The sequence below is a fragment of the Perca flavescens genome, chromosome 3 (assembly GCF_004354835.1).
Source record: "Perca flavescens isolate YP-PL-M2 chromosome 3, PFLA_1.0, whole genome shotgun sequence".
NCBI classification, from domain to species: domain Eukaryota; kingdom Metazoa; phylum Chordata; class Actinopteri; order Perciformes; family Percidae; genus Perca; species Perca flavescens.
The window spans coordinates 26,161,584-26,182,451 of NC_041333.1; the positions used below are offsets into that span (position 1 = coordinate 26,161,584).

At 39.7% G+C, this 20,868-nt stretch overlaps 1 protein-coding gene across 3 annotated transcripts; it reads left to right on the plus strand.

Moving 5' to 3' along the window:
• The first annotated feature begins 3,485 nt into the window (after positions 1-3,485).
• On the plus strand, positions 3,486-20,392 carry LOC114552450 (von Willebrand factor A domain-containing protein 5A). Of its 3 annotated transcripts, none has more exons than XM_028573248.1 (19): positions 3,486-3,713; positions 5,666-5,710; positions 6,119-6,321; positions 11,803-12,025; positions 12,547-12,713; positions 12,816-12,930; positions 13,985-14,133; positions 14,224-14,312; positions 14,400-14,547; positions 14,774-14,853; positions 14,958-15,072; positions 15,189-15,347; positions 15,473-15,576; positions 16,694-16,917; positions 17,260-17,322; positions 18,886-18,945; positions 19,479-19,633; positions 19,846-19,969; positions 20,086-20,392. In XM_028573248.1, the coding sequence occupies exons 2-19, from the start codon at positions 5,674-5,676 to the stop codon at positions 20,163-20,165; spliced, it is 2,295 nt and encodes a 764-aa protein (XP_028429049.1). In that variant the 5' UTR covers positions 3,486-3,713; positions 5,666-5,673; the 3' UTR covers positions 20,166-20,392. The 3 variants fall into 3 exon arrangements, with proteins under 3 accessions (XP_028429049.1, XP_028429051.1, XP_028429050.1); XM_028573250.1 differs by having other exon boundaries at positions 17,260-17,295; XM_028573249.1 differs by having other exon boundaries at positions 3,487-3,713; positions 16,697-16,917.
• Positions 20,393-20,868: the final 476 nt, after the last annotated feature.

The following is a 20,868-nucleotide window of genomic DNA, read 5'->3' on the forward strand; positions in this document are numbered from 1 at the left end:
TGTAACAGTGCTCTGCCATTGAAAACGAGGTAGCATGCTAATGTTGCATTCTACCTGTTGCATATTGCGGATAGCAAGCTCGTTTCGGTTAGTGATGTAAGCCGTGCAGATTTTGACCAGCTCACCTGGAGACTGAAGGCAGGACACAAACCCGTATCTCACTCAAAACAGCATGGATGGATTTTTTTCAAAGTTTGTATGCGTGTGGAAGCACCAGAGACACAAAATAACACCCCAAATCCCAGAAAAAATTGATTTTTTCATAATATGGGCACTTTAACACCACCTAAGAGTCTGTTACTACGAAAATATCTGGCTGTGAATGCTACTGTAATCATTTCAATCTTTCATATCGAGGACTAAATCTATAACAGACATATGTATTTGATCATTTTCTTTTTCTATTCAAAACCCTTGATTGGAGGATGAATTGTTTCAAATTTGACGCTCTAATAATTTGTACTAAACCTAGGCTGGAGCCAGATCGCTTTATTCCTGCTTAATAATAATAATAATTACACATTTATTTTATATAGCGCTTTAAAAGGTACTCAAAGGCACTTTACAGGGTAAGGACAAGGAAAAACAATAACAAGATCAGTTTCGCAATAACAATAACAACTAGAGATAAATATTGAAATATCACCTTTAGTGTTTTTGTACAACTCAGATATGCATTTCTCCTAATAATTTATTGATTTATTATATGTTTTCTTTTAGTCAAGCCAGCTTGACAAATTTATTTTGCTTTGCATTGCATGATTAGGAAAAGTAGAAGCCATATACAAATGTGCAAGCAATAGCATGATTCGGTCAAATAAAGTACATGGATACTAACCTAAAATAACACTGGCTGTAATTAGCTGAACAAATGGTCTCATCTGCAATATAGTATCAAATAGGCTAAAAATATACCAATAGAATGATATACTATCCTTGCACTTTCTTTGATTATTTCCTTAGACTTATTTGATGGACAGGTTGAAGTTGAAGTGCCCAGACATGGAGTGGTTTTTTGAGCTTGGTGTGGAATTTTTCTGCCTGCATGTGGCCAAAATTAATTAATGCAGCTTAAATGTTATTCTTTTCACTTTCTTCTTTCAGACATTACAGATGTGTTGTATTTACTCTTTAGTTTAGATATCCCCACAATTAACTGTACGAGTATTGAGCACCAACTGACCCCCAGAGACCCTTTGCTGCAGCTGGTCTCCCTCCAGAAGGCGACTGGCTGCTGGATCCAGCTCTGGCTGCTGCACTGGGAAAGACCAGCAGGGAGGTTAAGAACACAAAACCTTCAGCAGTGAGTCAACACAACTTAATAATGGGACATGGTTTATAATGATGGTATTTAGGTAGGCAATGTATAATGATAAAATGGCAAGTTCAGATATACACAATCAATGGAAATGAGTCTGAAAGTACAGTATTTGTGTTAAAAGCTGTGCTGTCACATTTTCCCCTGGAATTCTGCTTATCCTTTGTTTTCTTCGTTTCTTCTCAACATCTGTTTTTCTTTGCTTTGGTGCATTAGGTGGAACATGGAGTGTGGGCCACCATTCTGGCTCTGATCTGGCTTCATGGTTTCAAGATGGATGCTTAGGAAGAGTGGGATCTTCTGGCTATGAAGGCGGTGTCATGGTTCCGTGCCCAGAATGGTAATAACCAGAATCATAAGTGTTTATCTGTTGTTTTTAATAGTGTGTGCTGGTTAAAATCAGAAATTCACTCTTCTCTGCTGATGACTTCTTTTGTGTTTTTTTCAGCTTCATGTGTGACAGAGTGTGTGAAAGCTGGAAATGCTTTGCTGGGTTGCAGTGTGCAGAAAGACGCCCTGGGACTCTGAGGTTTTCATTAACGTGCACAGAAGCAGATTTACCCCAACCTACTTCTTTACCTGTATTTTGTCAATATTGCACTTTACTCTTTGCACTATTTACATTTTTTGTTGCCCAACTCCATAGAGATGTACCTACATGGAAAAAGGTTTTGTACTTCATTATCCTCCCTATAATCTACACAACGTTCAACTTCTGGGATTGCTTGCCGCAGAAAATTCCACTTACTTAAATTACTTTCCTCTTTCTTTTTTTTTTTAAGATTTTATTTGTGGCATTTTTAGGCCTTTATTAGATAGGAAAGGTTAGATATGAAAGGGGAAAGAGATGGGGGATGACACGCAGCAAAGGGCTGCGGGACTCAGCCAATATGGACCGAACGCTCTTACTAGGTGAGCTAGAGGCTGCCCCACTTTCCTATTTCTTTGTGTTGGCATTTTAAACTCCGGTGGATTAACAAGGACTATGGTTAACTGCTCCTCAGATCTCTGCAGGGTAAATCCAGACAGCTAGCTAGACTATCTGTCTAATCTGAGTTTTCTGTTGGACGACTAAAACAACCTTTGCTCCGTCCGGTGCTTAGCACAGCCCATGACGATTGTGATTGGTTTAAAGAAATGCCAATAAACCAGAGCATTTTTTCTCCAATCCCACAATGCTGTGGGGACTAGCCAGACCTTCCTCCGCAGCGCTGTGGAAGAAGGTGTGGCATTGCGAGACTATCCTCATTATATCTGCACTGCACTTCATCGATCAGCCATGTAATTGCACGGAGCCTTTAAAGCTGTGGCACTTTAATTTTGGCATCGTTGGGGGAAAAAATCCACAATACTAGATCTATAGCTCTACTATAGATCTAGATGAAACTAGAATTCTGCATCTCGTCTTGACTCATTTTTCAGCCTTTAGAAAATCTAGCTGTGACGGGAGACTTTGGCCAATCACAGGTCATTTCAGAGAGAGAGCCCTTTCCTATTGGCTATTCTGCAATGCATGCTGCCTCAGGCTCATTGGAGCTGTCATTAAATGCTAAAAATATAATCTTTCATTAAATGACAAATATGGGGTATGCTAAATAAATCTTTTCCATTTTAAAACAAATAAAAAACTGCAAATGGGCCAAAAGCATTCACTTGCTTGCATTGCAGTCTGTTTGGGGATTTTTTATTTTTTATTTAAACATGCCAATACTGTCATTTTCTCTCAGAAAACCTGCTCAAACAACACTTGACACAGATAAATGGGTTGATAATTTCACTTTTTCTATAACATCAGCTACCAGCTGTTTGGCTGAGAAGTCTGCTTTCATGTGTGATTTAGAATTACTTTGTTGATAGTGAGGAAACATGGCCAAGGACAGTGAAAGTTTCCACTGAAAATCAGAGAATATGTAAGGCCACCTGACACTATTTGAAAGCTAGTTAATTTTAGTCAATTTCATGATTTAGGTATACAAGATAAAGTAGTGTTATGTGTTTCAGTTGACCAGTAAAACTGCAAACTAGTTACAGAAACAGAGCAATATATTATTATTAGGCTTTTATTATTATATTAATATATACAAGCTCCATCCACCCGATGCTTTGTTATGAATCAAGCGCATCTCACAGACGTGACTCAGTAGTCAAGGATTTTCTTTGAGGGATGGCGAAGGCATTCCCCGCCCTATTCTGCCTCTGATTGGCTTAGCATAACCGATCCCACCTACCCATTCATCTTGCCTCAGAATCTAACCCTTTTATATATCTCAATGATCTAACCAACCCAACCAACGAAGGCAACAAGTACTAGCCAAACAGAGGAAGACTAGAGTCCTGTTTTGTAACGTTTAACGTTAAAGTTCACGCCACGTATCTGTAAGCATTCTCTTTAAAGGTAAGTATTTATTTAAGTATCAAATATAACGCACGCAGTGCTGTCTTGGCTTTTCCGCCCAGATAGAGTAATATATCTGGAATGGTTAACAAAAAAAAAAGAAGGCAGATCCCGGCAGTTTTAGACGAGTTCAGATCGGTTTAGATCGTTTTAGTTTGGTTCAGATACTGAACATGCGGAACATTTATTTTTACGGCTGGAAATGTGGATTGTAGCCATTGTGCGCGTGAGTGAGCGCGTGCGTCTCTGGGCTTCAAGTCGGGGTGTGGCAGTTAGACTGTAGCCTTTTGCTTTCAATGAACACAAGGTTCTCCTGAGTTTGTACTCCCTAGTACAAATTTGGTAGCCTGACAAGCCAGACCCACATCAAGGCTGCAAATTAAATTAGTTGCCGCTAGGGTGCGTCTAGCTTTCTAGGCTACAAATTTGGTACAACTATATTCTCCATTCAAGTTAAAGTGGTGCAATCCAGTTAAACCTGCATTTAACGGTCATTTTCACACAGGTAGTTGTCCTGACATAGGTGAGTAGGCCCTATAAACGTATGTGAGACTTGGATTGGTCTGACTTCATCAGAATAGGCGTGGTCCGTCTTTACAGGAAGTCTGGAATGTGCAAGCGTTCTCTTTATACATCCATGTCATGATCCATGTGTGCAAGTGTGAGCCTATCCATGATTATTATACATCCATGGTGCGAGCAGCGCAAGTTAAGCGCAGCAGCATATTATATTTTATTTCTCAATGACAAGTCTAAATAAAAACATTCAGACAAGGCCTAACACAATTAAAAAAACATCACTAATTCACCATTTTAAATCTAGGAAGAGAAAAGGCTAAAATATCCTCCCCTTTTTTGCCTCTGAATGTCTTTCTTGAAAAATATTATTTTTTAACAGCTGTATATTACTGATCCTGTATGAATGTGATATGATTGCTATCATTGTTGTATGGCCTGGCTCATGTTAAACCCTTTTGTAAAACAAATAGAGAATTAATGGCATACAACTTTATTTTATTATCTGGTTTGACAATCATTCATAATGGAATAAGAACATAAATAAACTACTTTAAAGTAGATTTTTTTTCAGGGCTGAATTGGATCGGTGCATACACTTGCGTATCTACCGATACATAAACCAACATTTCAAGCATACTGGTAGCATAATGGTATCGGAACAACCCTTTTTCTTTCAGTTTTTTTCTGCAGAAGCATTTCCTTATTCCTTATTTGATTATTTATTGTTATTATTCAGTGTTTCCTTTAGGATTTTTTTTTAGCAGTGGGGGCCGTGAGGCATATTTTCAGTTGTGACTGAACTGTATTTTTTAAGTTACTATATAGGTATTCTGTAGCAAATAACAATAAACCCACTATTAATTACATTATCTTAATGTAGTGTCACTACTTCAGCATGTAAATAATGCACCTACAATACAAACGTGGGCGAGGGCGTTCAGCAATCTCTATTATATCGAATCAACAGCCACGTGCAGTTTAGCTCGCAGGTGAAGAACACAAACAACGAAAATCACCAGTTAACTTAATTTAAATTTGCAAGACCAGACTTAAATAACCTGACAACATAAGTTATACGACTTACAGTTCTCAAGGACGCACACACACAATCTCAACTGGCTAGTTATCCTCGTGTGTCCGCGCTATTCCCCAACATGCACTCTAACAATGCAGCCCTATTTCTGATACCCTGGGGGGCAGAAATGTTGCTGTGGGTGGCCGCCACGGTCAAATCAACATAGAGGAAACACTGTTATTATGTAACAACTTTTTGGGAGTTTGTTGGTATTTTTGAAAAAGACAGTTATAAATTATTCAGTTCTGTCTGTGGTATATTCATTGTCTGTAGTTGTCTTTTTTTGCTATCTCTAAAAAATGAAATAAATGCAAATGAATAGTTTTAGAAAATGGAAATCTCCCTTTCTGTTACATAGGTTCAAAGATGAACTGTGGTTTACTAAATGCCGAGAAGGAACCAGGTAAAAAGTTGACCTTACTATTTGATCTACATTCACACCTAAATAACAGATTTTAATTGTTTAGCACCCTATGAAATCAACAGTATCATGGTTTACTGCATATATTTGCTTGTGTTAAAGTATTTTCTTGTATATTTGACTTTTATCTGTTCTGTCACGCGAGTGTATGAACAAGTGGTTCTGAATTTGCTGGTGTGTCTCCATGTGTGCAGATAGTTTTCCATGTAAGTGTGTTTGGGCCACAGTGCGGCAGCAAAGGAGCTTTTCTAATCAAAATTAAACATAAAATGTCATGGATAAGAAGAGAAGGAAACAACATTAATAAGTATAATTAGGTACAGTATAATCATTGACCTGTATCATTAACCATTTGTGCATTTTTAAGATTTTATCCTGTTTCTTGATCAGTTCCTCTGAAGAGCGTGGAGGTGGAGCTGGAGGTGAGGGACCATGTGGCTACAGTGGTCTCTACTCTGAACTATGAGAACAAGGAGGACAAACCACTGGAGGCTGTTTTTGTCTTCCCTCTGCCTGGAGATGCTGCTGTCTGTCACTTCAGTGCTAAGATTGGACAGACAGAGATTGTAGCTGAGGTGAAGGAGAAACAGAAGGTGAGCTGGACAGTAGAGATGTACGCAATACAATAGAGTCTGAAAGGGGTGATAGAATGATTATATAGGGTATTTCACACTGTTCCTTATGGTCTCCTAATGGGGTATGTAACCTTGGTTGGGCTGAAAATGGCCTGGTTGATATGTTATTTGCCCTTATGCATCCCTGTGTTTTGGCCCTATTTGTAACAAGAGCTTTTCTTCCAAATATGGTAGGCTCATGAATATTTAGATGAGCTGCACGCTGATTGGTTGAGTGACTCCCCATACACACACATTAGAGACCCGCTGATTGGTTGAGCGAATCCTCATACAAACACATTAGAGACGCGACAGAATCTCATATTCCAGACACTGCAATGTTTCATTACCAAATTCACTTCTGAGACTTTTTTTTTTATGCGAGAAATCAACTATATAAAGCTGAAATATGGTCCGTTTTACAAAAATGTATGGCTAATTGCAAATTTGGTAAAACGTGTTGGACTTTAGGAGCTCCACACAGTCTGACGAGAAAGCGGCAGCCTGCTGGGCTCCATACCCAGGGCAAAGTCACCCTTTGTGGATTACTGCACTACAGGGGCTCTGCGGCTGGCTGCCGGCATAACTATTGTAGTGTAGATAATGGGTAGATGCTCAGTCTAGGTGCTAGTTATAGGGTTATCACTAAGTTCACGCAGGTGTGTCGGCCAGAACACCACTTAAGGCCAAATATCCCAAGCATAAATAAATGAAGAGCTGAGAGATGTTCTTTTTCCGTTTTATTTCTTCCTTGTTCTTTGTGTACGTTTGAGTGGGAGTGTGGTTTCTATAAAAGAGAGGAACAAAATACAAATGAATAAAGGAAACATATGTATACACTCATTCCTTCTTATGCACTTATATACATGACCGAACATTAAATATATATATACATATATATACACATATACATCTCTTAAATTCCAATAATATAAGCAGATAAATTGGATTCAAACACTTATTATATGGAATTTTCATAGATTTTCTACCATCCGTTAAGTTACTGCTAACGTAGACAGCACTTCCTTTTATCTATGATACGCTTAAAGCCTCCAACTAACTAAACTGCTTGATGCTTTTATTGTGAACATCCCAGACCGGATGTTATGTTCCGTTCGAGCTAGCAAAGCCCCGATAGCGGTACATATAACAATATTTAACACCACTTACTTCTGTTAAGAATTTACTAAAAGACGTGTTCGTTCTGATTTCTGGAGGAAGGAGGAGAGGCTGGGGTCGAATTGAAAGTTAGGCAAAAGGTTTAATGAAACTGCATGAAAACGACAAGACAAAACACAATTAAACATAAAACATGAAAACACTGCAGCTGACAGCGGACTGATCTCATGCTTCTCCTTGCGGGATTACAGAAGAACAGTCATGTGACATGACAAACAATACGCTGTAAACAGCGGACTTCAACATGCTTCCCCTGTCGGGGTCACAGATCGAAGTCCCGAATCTTTCTCCTGCTCCCACATTTATTCCTGTCTCTCAGGATAAGAACACACCTCTGAATTTCAGGTCTACCCCAGGTCACAGACTAAGGTTGATTATCATGGAAGTGTTGATCCCACAGTAATATGCATTTCCTTGGTTCTAATCACGGCTAGCTCAACAGTTACTTTTCCTGTGGGGACAATGAGTCTCCTACAGTATGCTAAATAACAGCAATGACCTAAACAATTCTTTAGAAGCTACAGAAGGTGTGAGCCAGACCAATGCTAATCAGTGTAGTTATTTGATTAGATCTAGCAAGTACATTGTTTTCAAAACACAGTCCGGGTTTTAACTTTTTAACTTCAACACTTCTTATTTTACTCAACTACAAAGTAGCCTACTTAACAATCCTAACAACAAGTAGTAAAGGTATGAACATGTTTAAACACAATGTTATATATTTTGACCCGACGCACTGAGTCAGGTGAGCCGAAGGCGATAAACTAGCTTGTATGAATGTGGCTATAATTAGCACAGTGGGCGTAGCGTGGCGACCCCTTAAACCCCTAACTCCCATCCACATCAATAGCAGAAATAACAGCTGGTTTAACAAGAAATACAGTAGCACGAATGATGCAGCAGATATACTTACTCTTCTCATTTACGCACACTCTTAAGAAAGATGCTGCTCACAACCACAGTCCAACTGAATTAACTAACTATCTTACTGCTTATGGCGCGTTCATGCCACCTCGGAATAACAGGGACCACCCCCGTGGTTACGTTGTTTTTCCGACTGGCAGCGTTCACATGGTCGGGATGCATAGATATATATCTATGGTCGGGATGAGTGTTCTTCTTCTTCTTTTATATTGCCGTTTGGCATAACAACTTGTTGCATGACTGCCACCAACGGTTGGCCGTAGCCTAGAGCATCAGGTGTGTGAAAACATGGAGGCCACAATAACAAAAGATTTTCTGCTGTTTTCTTATACGAGCATCCAAACAGCACATGGACAGGTGTTTGATTGTGGTATCTGCAGGACAACCAACGGGAAAAGACACAGATAATGTGTTGTTTTTTTATACATGCCTATTTATGAATAATTTGAAACATATTATGTCTGTGTATATTTCTTGTCAGAGGCATTTGTCCACATTAAACAGTTTATTGTCATTAAAATATGTTCAGTGAACCAAAGTCACCTCCATCAAACGTCAGTTGTCAACAACGCGTCACCTACTGGGAAACTCGGTTATCAAAATCCAGCCCGAGTTTCCCACCTCTGATTTCCACAGGACGTTACGTGAATGGTGACGTTTTCACTCGGAATAACATTTTTCCGATGTCCATGAATGCACGGTTTTTAACTGTGTGATGTGTTAGGTTGTAAAAAGTTAAAACCATGCTTATGTTTTATGTTTTAAATAATAAATTGTATGCTGCAGTCAGGTTATGAAAATAGGAATGGAATCTAGAATGACTAGCCTACTAAGGTAAAAACAGCTGGCTATTTCTCTCCCCCTCTCTTCCTGTTTCTTGCAGATAGATTAGGTTAAAACCAACTATTAACATATAAAGAGAAACGTCTCTTTGAGTCTCCAACCTCCTGGTGCCAAGTCTGGGTTAGAACAAAGGAAATGCAAACTCTGTAAACTTGAGTATAATCAGCACTACCAAGATAAATGACCTTGTCTGTGACCTGGAGTTAATCTAATCAGAGGTGTGTCCTTAACCTGAGAGACATCTGACCAATAGGGGAAGATTTCATTTTGAGGAACCACCCAGTTGTAGGGGAATATATGAGTTATCCGGAGAATGTCTCAGGACTGTTTTTATGTGACTCCGAAAGGAGAAGCATGGATTCAGTCCGCTGTCAGCTGCAGTGTTTTCATGTTTTATGTTTAATTGTGTTTTGACTGTCGTTTTCATGTTGTTTTATTAAACCTTTTGCTTAACTTTCAATATCACAGCCTCTCCTTCCTCCTCCAGAAATCAGAACGAACACGTCTTTTAGAGATTTCTTAACAGACGTCACTTATAATATACCAATCGGCACCAAGGGGGTAAGCTTTGCTTCAGAACTCAAACCTCCTATGGCGCCATTTTGTTGCCACAAAGGTATCACCTCTTGTTAGCATTCCACTGACCGCCATTTTTTTTTTACGTTACTTGACTGTGAATAACTTTACATCTGAAGCGTTTAAAGATTCTATTTGTCCATTGTTTATTTCTAAAGAAACACGACAATGTATAAAAGGCTCCATAACCAAGTGACTTACTGTCGCACAGTAGAGGAATTACCGTATAGTAGGCCTACAGGAGAAGCTTGCAGGCAGTTTTGACTTCCATTAGCTGTTTAGGTTTAATTACTAATGTTAACTAGCATGTTAGTGATCAATAATTAGCCTGTGTCTATGTTATCTCCTTACATATACCTACACTCTACGTCTCTGTAAGATTGGGAATGATTGAGATTTCTCTTGGCACAGCTACCAGAAGATTTACAACTTTTAGACACGTTGCTCACGTCACATTTACGTTGTCTCTGTCAGTTGGAGGCTGCGCAGTAAAGCAAGAGATCACCAGAAAAGTGCTTCTAATAGCCTTCACTGGTCTCCGTCCAGAGCAACGGGGTCTATTGGTCCATTATATACTGTCTATGATCGGCACACGCTTTGGCCACCCTGTTACAAGCACTGAATAAACAAGAGTAAACGTGAAACATAAAACACAATATGGTCAACTGTACTGAATAATTGCAACCCTAACATAACTTTGGGGCCTTTTCTACAACTATAATATATTTACAGTTTTAATTTCGTCACGGCCCTTATATCACAGCTACCCCAAGGTCTTACAAAAGCTAACAGTCCGATTTGAATTTAAGGCATTTTTATGAACGTGAGGGGTCTTGTTAGGAGGAGCAGCTAGCTAGCTATGTGTCCCATTAAATACAATGGGAAACGATCTCGGCTATTAGCTACACTTTCGGCATAACTATAGTATATTTACAGTTTGAATTTCGTCACGGCATGTATATTACAGGTTCCCCAAGGTCTTACAAAGCTTAGCTAACACTTGTCCGATTTCGGATTTCAATTTAATGCATTTTTGTGAATTTCAGAGGTCTCGTTAGGAGGAGGCTAGCTAGCTCTCATTGATGGACTCCAGCTCACCGCAGGCTCTATCAATGAGACTCGCGGAAAAGAGGCATTTATTTCCCTGATTGTTTAAATAACTAAACACACATATCCATTAGCTATAAGACATATATCCATTAACTATAAGATTAACTGGAACCTGCGGTAAGAGATTGCGGGCGTAACAAGCTCGCTGACCGCGCTCTCAGTCACACACCGGCCATTTAGCAGGAAGAGGGGAGGGAGAACAGCGAGCTGCAGGTCCTAGAGCTCTGTCAGGACAGCAGCGTTTGGTAGTCCAGTCACCCAGAAAGGGTGAGTTTGCGCGGGTAGCAGGCCAGGGTCTGTGAAGTAGGACAGGCAGAGAGGCGACGTAGCAACCCAGGCAGCACCGGCCGCTAGAACTCCGACACACAGTCGGACAAAATTTGCAATTAGCCATCCATTTTCGGAAAACGGCCCATGTTTGAGCTTTGCATAGTTGATTTCTCGCATGAAAAAGTTTCAGAAGTGAATTTTGTATTGGAATAGCAGAGATCAGCGCAACCTAGATTCAGAAGACTACCTGATCTCAGGTCAGTTGTGTAGCCTATGGAAATGTTGGGGTGACTTCTCTTAATACATCCATGGGCGTGACAAAGGTACAGGTCTTGGGATGCTTACGTCAACTTCCAGCTTTGTTGAGATTCGCCCGTTATCAGCGGCAGTTTCAAAATATGAGATTTTCATAGTCAATGGGATTTTGAGCTTCTATGTATGTCCTATTTACCCACCGAACTGTCGTTATTCAACTATGACAGGTTAAAATCGGTTTTGCATTCTATCACCCCTTGAAAACCCAGTGAATGTTACTCAAATGTGTCATCTGTTCTCCAGGCTCGTGAGGAGTATGATGACGCGTTGAGCTCTGGTCAGCAGGCCTTCCTGTTGGAGGAGAGTGATCAGAGTCCAGATATTTTCTCTCTGAGTGTGGGCAGTCTGCGTCCAGGAGAGAGCGCCTCCATCAGGCTGGAGTACGTCACTGAGCTGGCTGTTCAGGCTGATGAAGGGCTGAGGTTTTGTCTGCCTGCTGTGCTCAACCCTCGCTACCAACCTCGTGGTAGGAAACCCAGGCAACACTGTCATCAAGAATTTAAACAGCTTAGTGCACACCACACATGCCCAACAGTCACATGCCTAATAAAAATGCTTTGTTCGTTTTACTGGGACAACACAATATTTCAAACCTGTAGGCCGTACTGTAAATGGTCGTGCCACTCACCAAAAAGTACTAAGATGTGACCATGTTCATGCACTTTTATTTTATGTTATCAGTAAATAGATACAGCCATACATCATTATAATCACAATCAACTTACAAAGAAAGACAGAACTGAAATATAAATAAATTGTGATTTTGAATTTCAGCGTCTGTAAAAAAGTTTAATGGTCTGCATTTGTGTTCCTTGTTCAAAATCACTAAAAGACTTGTATTTGACAGCCCTGCCAATATGATTGTAATTGCACTTTTCCCTTCTCTGGTCTCCCTGGGTCATTCACAGTTACAACCAGACCAAAGGATTTGATTGCTTACTGCCTCTTCAATTACATCATTTCAAACCTATCTGATCTTGTTCACAGGAAGTGAAGATGTTTGTATCCAGGTGACCTCTGTTCCAGCCTCTCTGGTGCCCTACAGTCTGTCTTTCTCTGCCCGAGTGTCCTCTCCTCGTCCAGTCTCTAAAGTAGAGTCCAACTGTCCCCTGGACGCTCTCCAGTACCTCAACACAGAGCAGACCCAGGCTACGGTAGGTAGAGGGCTGATGTCTCTGCTGTGTGATTCTTCCTCAATACTGAGAACATGATGTATCACTTTATTAATATTTATGAGTGTGTTTTGTGAACTGCAGGTCAAATTGGCTGCAGGACACAAGTTTGACAGAGATGTTGAACTGCTGATTTATTACAAAGATGCCCACCAGCCCACTGCTGTGGTGGAGGCAGGACAGGCCTCTGCCAAGCCTGGTGAGTGCAAATTAGTGAAGGTGTTTGTCATGGGGCTACCCCATGCCTTCATTTAAGCCAGTGGTAGCATTGGTTTTAGCATGCTAAGCTAACCCTAGCATGAGCATAGGATTGTTAGCATTAGCATTACTATTAGCGTGTGGGCTAGCATCAATGGACACATGGCTTGTCATTTCATGTCATTTCATTTCAGCGTATTTAAGTACTACTCGAAGGAGTAGAAATCATGTTTTGATAAATACAACACATACACGGTTAATTTCAAGTCATTTATTTAGGGTTATTGGATTTACCCAAGGTCATCCAAAGGTTTACATGTTTCATTCACCTGTTCTCATCTTCAAGCAGGGATCTGGGTCGAAGTGGCAAAGTCCGGAGTAATTTATAGGGGGGAAGACCTGGAATGGCCAAGTGTAAGCCAGTACAGAGGGGGTACTGGAGTGCCTAAATTATTCTGTTTTGAGAAGCTTGTTCAGCATGTAACATTTAATTTCTGGTTTTATAGTTGGTATCTTGTGTATTAATGTAGCCAGATATGTTTTGGAATGTTGAGGTAACATGATGGGGTTTGATTGATTTCCAATTAACTTTGGTTTGTCTTGTAGGAGGGGCTTCTGGTATAAAGGAAGGAGGCAGAGGCTCCTCTGGGCAGAACAGTTTTAGCCTGGAAGGGTGCGGGTGCCAGAACCAGAACCAGAACCCAATAGTCTGATTTAGTCTTTTGTATTGTTTAATATTTGTTTGGTATGATAATTTGAATAGTTTGCACTTAGTTTTCTTGTTGTTTTGTTTTTGTTATTTTTGATATATTTTTGTAATAAATAATTCACCCTTGCACTACTGCACTTTCCACGTGAATGGGGAAAAAATAAATCAAAGCACCAGGTGAAGAACTCCTGAGTCCATGTCTCCTCCTTCCACCTTGGGGCTTAACATTACGGTGTTACTTTGCAAGAAGTTCATTATCATCATCTTCCAACTGATACATTACTTATGTTGGAATAATACAGAGCCAGATTTGTGGTTATTTTTCTGTCTCTCCTCTGTGTTTCAGGCTCTCTGATGGGTGATCCAGTGGTGATGCTGAGCCTGTACCCTGAGTTCCCCCAGGCTGTGATGTCTTCAGTTGCCTCATGTGGAGAGTTTGTGTTCTTACTGGATCGTTCTGGCAGTATGGATGGGTCCCGTATAAAGAGTGCCAGGGTATTCATTATGTGTTAGTTCTGTCATGAAATCATTTACAGTGTCCCTCTGACACAGTGGCCTTCACTATGTTTTCTCTCTTCCCTTAAGGAAACTCTGCTGCTCCTGTTGAAGAGCTTACCAATGGGCTGCTATTTCAACATCTACAGCTTTGGGTCCTGCCATGAAAACATCTTCCCGTAAGTCACTGGCTCATGACACTCAATCCAACAAATTAGTTCCTGTTTTAGGTGTTAATGCTTGTATATGTATGTGTGTGGTGGCAGTAAGAGTGTGGAGTACAGCCAGAAGACCATGGAAGAGGCTCTGAAAAAAAAAATTGAGGAGATGGGCGCTGATCTGGGAGGAACAGAGATCCTTGAGCCCCTCAAACACATTTACAGCCAGCCCTGCATTCCCAGTCAACCTAGACAAGTAATATATACACACACACACACACACACACACACACACACACACACACACACACACACACACACACACACACACCTACTGTTCTATGTTAAACAGGATCACTCTTACCACACCTTGCTCTTTACACTTTACTGTTAAAACCACTTGTGTTTCTGAACTTTCAACACATGCTGCATACTTCTGGGTGTGATGTAACTTAGAGTGTTATGTAAACTCTCCTCCCTAGCTATTTGTCTTTACTGACGGAGAGGTGGGGAACACCAAAGAAGTGATAAATCTGGTGAGGAAGAATTCAGGTTCCCACAGGTAAAACCACAAGCACACAAAGCATAACAAAGACCTATACAATACCCAGAATATGTCACATGTTCTAATGATTTGTGTATTTAACGCAAACTACTGTATTGTAGGTGTTTCTCTTTTGGGATTGGGGAAGGGGCCAGCTCTGCTCTTATCAACGGGTTGGCCAAGGAAGGAGGAGGTCACGCTCAGTTCATCACAGATACTGACAGGATGCAACCCAAAGTAAGAATGACATTAAACACAATAAAGCTGTCAAATTTAACAATGCAAAGGGACATTTATACTCAGAAATCATTGTTCCAGTACCTTAAAACAACAGTGTACATACTCATTATCAGGTGATGCAGTCGCTGCGTTTTGCTCTGCAACCAGCTGTGATGGACATCTCAGTCAAGTGGGATTTGCCAAAGGGAGTGTCTGTCACTGCTCTCTCTCCACCAATCACAGCACTTTTCCAGGGTCAAAGGTCACTGGTTTATGCCCAGCTCACTGGACAGGTAAGAGCAGCACCATCTCATAGTGAAATACCTCTTTGGATAGATGTGTCAGGTTTGAAACATTTGAATGAGAGTGGTTTGTATGTATGATAGTAAGAGTTTTCCAACATTGATCACTTTCTCAGAGTTCAGAGGCAGCGGAGGGCTGTGTGACGGTGAAGTACAGCCTGGCAGGTCATCCCTCTCAGAACCAGCTCCACTTCAGTCTCAAACCTGCAGAGGACACTGGGTAAAAATAAAAATAAACAAGGGAAATGAAACATGACAATATTTATTAAAAGAATATTGTGCTGATACCTGGCATTACTGACTCAGTGGCTGACACCACAATTAGGAAAATAGTTATAAAGGTAATCATTCTGTCAAATTCTTAACACTACAGGAGAAAATACATTGAATTGTGTGTTGTTTTTTTTTACATAAATAAAGACTGCAGGTATATGTTCAATACTTGACAAAGCATGTGAAGTTACATCAAACATCAGGTGTTTGTTTAAAATACAATTAGTTTAAACACTTCTCAGGATGATAGAATTGTTTCTGTTATATTCAAATGAAATAAAGAGTGCTGCATAAATATAAATAAAAAAACATCAAAATGACAATGGTAACATGTAAACATAAGGATCCCTGCAGTTGAACAATATCTTAAAAATACTTTTTTCTATTTCTCTAAAATGTTTACATGTTACAATACAGTCATGAGTCAATGACTCGATTAAAGCTTAGATTCCCTTTAGAATAGTCTTTTGTCATGCATCACTGTGATTGGCTCAGCTGCTTCAGAGGAATGAGACAAGTGATGTGACTGGCTGAAAGTTTACTTCAACCCAGCTCTTATGCACTTTAAGCTGCTGTACATGCATGAACCAAAATGGCAGATGCCATGACTACCTTGCACTTGTTGTGTTTACACTATTCAAATAGGGCCCATGGATACAAAGTATTTTTATTTCTCTAGGAATCAATCTCTGAATAATTCCATAACATAGCTCTTGACAGAATACATATACAGAGCTGGTGTCCACTACTGACCTGGCTGACAGGCCTTTAGTAGCTGGGGCCTTCTGTGTGGAGTTTTCTCTGGGTGCTCTTGTTTTCTATCACTGATGTGCAGATTAGGTAATGTGGCATCTTTAGATTGGCTGTATTGACAGTAGGTGCTATTGGTTTCCTGTACATGATATCATTGCCCTGGCTGCAACCTGCTTCTCACCCAGTGTGTGTTGGGTTAGGCTCCATCTCTCTAGGATCCTGAACAGGATACGCTGGTATAGATAACAACTAATGGCAAAACTAATATGGCAAATCTCTGCGCAGATGTGTTTACATCTCTCTTCTGTCAGCAGATTACCGGTCCACAGGTTGGCTGCTCGGACTCTGATTGGCTCCCTGGAGATTGAAGAGAGAGAGAGCAGAGGAGAGCAAGAGGAAGGAGTGAAGAAAAAGGTGGTGGAGCTCAGTGTCCAATCAGGAGTGAGCAGTGCCTTCACTGCCTTCATTGCTGTCAACAAAGGAGACGGCGAGGTGCTTCAAGGACCTCTGGTGGTCAGAAATGTTCCAACACCCAGTAAGTATTTCCACAGAAAAAAAAAGGCTACCCTCTACTAAAGAGATACTACACTGTAGCTGACTATGAATAATAGTGTAGAGAAGCATGATGATGTACTGCTTTTACAGTTTAGAAAATCTTTTTGCAAATCTTCAAATCAGTTTTCATCTGAATTTCATTTGGAGTTGAGAGCTGGCATTTGATCTCTGCTCACAGCGGGTTTGCACATCCGTTCACGTTCACATGCACTTTTGAGATATTTTGAATATTTCAAAGAACTGAATATTTTGTATTTATTTATTTTATTGCTAAGTCTCATGTCTTGACCTCATACACTTTTTTTATTTTTAAATCTTGAAGGGATGATGGCCTGTTGTATGCCTATGCCGCAGTATCGTAAGTCCTTTTCTCCTGTGGTACAGTGTAAGTAAAAAGCTGAATGGCACTAACACACATCTGTGGGTTTCTATAAAAAAAGGTAAATTGATGTGATTAAAACAAAACACATTTCTGGGGCAGATTGCTCTTTGATTTTTGTGCAGCTTGAATGTTAAATACTGTGTGTACAGTAGGAGTTGATTGGGCAATAGTGTGTTTTGGTTGTCGGCAACATGCAGCAAGTGAGGAAGATTGAGCTGTCGTGTGTGTGTGTGTGTGTGTGCATGGGGGCATGTTTGTGCCACTAGCATATATATATTTTCACAATAAATATTTAAGTACTAGCCTCCTTTCAACTTTGTGAGTCAATTACATTATTCTACAGCATCTCAGGGCAGACATTAATTTGTTTACAGTTTACTTAACCACATATTACCACATTTACTGAGTGATGCATTTTACAGTTTTGCATTCACAGTTACATCCTTTTGTTGTAAAATGTTTCACAGATATACCAAAATATATGACAGATGGTATCAGCACATGAAGTTATCAAATCATATGATGTTCCTAAAGCGCCACATTAGATTTATGCTAGGGACAATATGCAGTATGACTAACTCACTAGCAGAGCAGCAGATGGACTAGTGTTTATTGAGACTAAGTGTGGATATTGTAAAAAACACAGACATCAGGGACATGAGCGGCCTGCACTACAAAGATTTGGTGTGAAAGAGGTAACTTCAGGTTCAACCCAGGGTTTTCTGTATCACAACGGTGGATCACCTATTACCGGGTCAGTTACCGTGGTAAATTATGCTACTTAACACCTAACCTGGTCGGGAGCAGGTTATGTTGGAGATTAGAGATCAACCGGTGTAAAAGCACCGCCTAATGACTGGTGAAAAAAAAAAGCTGACGCGTCAGCTTTTTTTTTTGTCAGTTTTCCTTCCTGTTTTAGGAAGCAGCGACTGTATTGCGTTTTGACTGTAAAACCCTGTCTGTGTTCTTCATATTTATGTAGAATTATAGTTTTCTCTTCTTATGTAAAATATGCGGCTCTGGTAGTTGATTGTACTAGTTGTTAACCACTGTCGTGTCACAGCATTTAGGACTACGGTTGTTAGGGTTAGTGAAGCCAAGTAACTGAAAGAAATCCAGGGCATGTTGATCTTGATTCATAGTACTCAGGACATTACAAAATAAAAACAATCTCAAAAATGAAACATGGAATTATTTTGTCATTTTATATAGCCAATATTTAGTAGTAAAACCTCTATTAAAGGGTTTTTATTTTCTGAGTTAATATTCAACTGGGTATAGAGTTCTTACAAAAACTAGTGAAATGAGCATTCATTTAAATTGTTTTTAATTGAAGTGGAAATGCTGCTAGCTGGAGTCAGTTGAACTTTAACTATGTGAGGGCTGATTTTGATGATTAGTTTTTGTTACAGCCTCATTAACTTCATAATGGACTGTAAGTTGCTGTGTTGAAATATGAATCATTATTTAATATATAGCTGTTAGATTTTAATAGAAAAAATTAAATGAATGAATTCTTTTTTTATGTAATGAAGTTTATTGTATTTGTATCAAACTCTTCCCTAGTTTCTGATGCAGGCATGGAGGATTTCCATGTATTACAATCCAGTCGATGTAGTTTGGATGGTAAGTAACAAAGATGTTATTGAAGAAGCACCTGCTGATGTTGGATGGTTTGCGGGTTACCTTGAATTCAAATAGAGGGGGAGCGGGGGTGGGTTTCTGGGTTAGGGTTAGCAAGTAACATTGTCATTGTGTGCATGTTAACAAGTATGTTTAGTACAGCCTCACACCGCTGCTGACAGGACTTTAGACTCTTATTTTGCCCCTGTCTGGTTCTTTATTTATTACCTGCATAATTATCAAAGTCAAGACAGAAAAAACTTGGTAACTTATTATTTAATTTCTTAGTTAGACAAGCAAAGTTGGTACTATAAACCTAATTTATTAACAAACAAGAATGGTAATAATAAAGCTAAATTGCCAGATTCTAAATAGGGAGCAATAATATAATTTGAAGATATAAACACATTGGCATGCTGACCTGGATTACACTGACTCACATTCCTACATTTTAGTAATTCACTCAAATATGTTTAGCCTCCGGAAATCTGTTATAATAATCCACAAAGATGATCTTTATTTTTGCACTTTGATAGTCTCAGAAAGCTGTTTGCCCAAGCAGCCACCCAGAGACCCTTTGCTGCAGCTGGTCTCCCTCCAGAAGGCGTCTGGCTGCTGGGTGCTGGATCCAGCTCTGGCTGCTGCACTGGGAAAGACCACCAGGGAGGTGGAAAAGCCAAAGCCTGCATCGGTGGGTTATTGTCAAATATAATAACATCAATTATTTAATTCTGATTTTTATGTGGAAGTATGTAAGTGAATTATTTTATTATTATGTTGTGAGGAAGTAAGATTTTTCCTTTTTGCTGTTTTGTTCTTTTTGATTTTTTTTTTTTCCTCCTGGAGAGCCTGTTCAATGTTTTGTTTTTTTTGACTGTGTGTTTTTTTTATTTGGTGAATTAGGTGAACCAGGAAGTATGGGGCACCATTCTTGCTCTGATCTGGCTTCATGGTTTCAAGATGGATGCTCAGGAAGAGTGGGAGCTTCTGGCTATGAAGGCGGTGTCGTGGCTCCGTGCCCAGAATGGTAATAACCAGAATCATAAGTGTTTATCTGTTGTTTTTAACAGTGTGTGCTGGTTAAAATCAGCTGTTTACTCACATTTACTCTGCTGCACTCACTTCTTTTGTGTTTTCTTTCAGCCCCATGTGTGACAGAGTGTGTGGAAGCTGGAAATGCTCTGTTGGGTTGCAACATGCAGAAAGACGCCCTGGGAATCTGAGATTTTCATTAGATCTGCACCATACTATTTACCTAGCAACAGTTAAATCTTGTTCTTTTATGTTTTCTATGTTATGTTTTCTCTTGTTTTTATGTTGATTGGTGTTTTGAATTTATACCTAATTTGGTTCCAACATTGTAAAAGTAAAGTAAATGAAGTAATTGCATACAGATTTTTGTTGATTTGTGTTTAACTGAAAAATAAACTTGGAGCTTTGGACAAAATGAGCATTAAAGCCTTACTTTGAGACTTCACACTTGCTCTAGTCATTGTGCAGTAAAATTGTGTGACACCAGGCTTACATGCACTTTAGCTAACACTGAATTGCAAATCAAACCTTGAGCTGTCTGCATACATTTCTGGCCACATCGTACCAACTTTGAGCTGCCTGATGTTTTTTTTTAAACTAACTTTTTGTAATGTTTAGGGATGGTTGATCACTGTTGAGTCTGAGGGATATTTTAACTTCAAAATTTATCTTACACTTCAGTTGACATTTTGCCCTCAGGCTGAACCGTTTTTATTCCTCTTAGACAAAGTCCAACATTTATATTATACTGTCATTAGATAGCCGTGTGTCTGTGCGTGTGTTTGCAAAGATGGAGGAAGGAAGAATAGCCTAAGAACTTCTGGCGATAACATAATCTTGCATTTCTGTTTCGGCTGTAGGGCACATTACAAAAGGAAACTTTGTGCAGTCTGC

Excerpts from the sequence above, each read along its gene's own strand:
- LOC114552450 (XM_028573248.1), top strand. The coding sequence starts at position 5,674 with ATGAACTGTGGTTTACTAAATGCCGAGAAGGAACCAG. Across the intron at positions 12,026-12,546 it reads CCCTCGCTACCAACCTCGTG|GAAGTGAAGATGTTTGTATC; the intron begins GTAGGAAACCCA and ends TCTTGTTCACAG. Across the intron at positions 19,970-20,085 it reads GTGGCTCCGTGCCCAGAATG|CCCCATGTGTGACAGAGTGT; the intron begins GTAATAACCAGA and ends GTTTTCTTTCAG.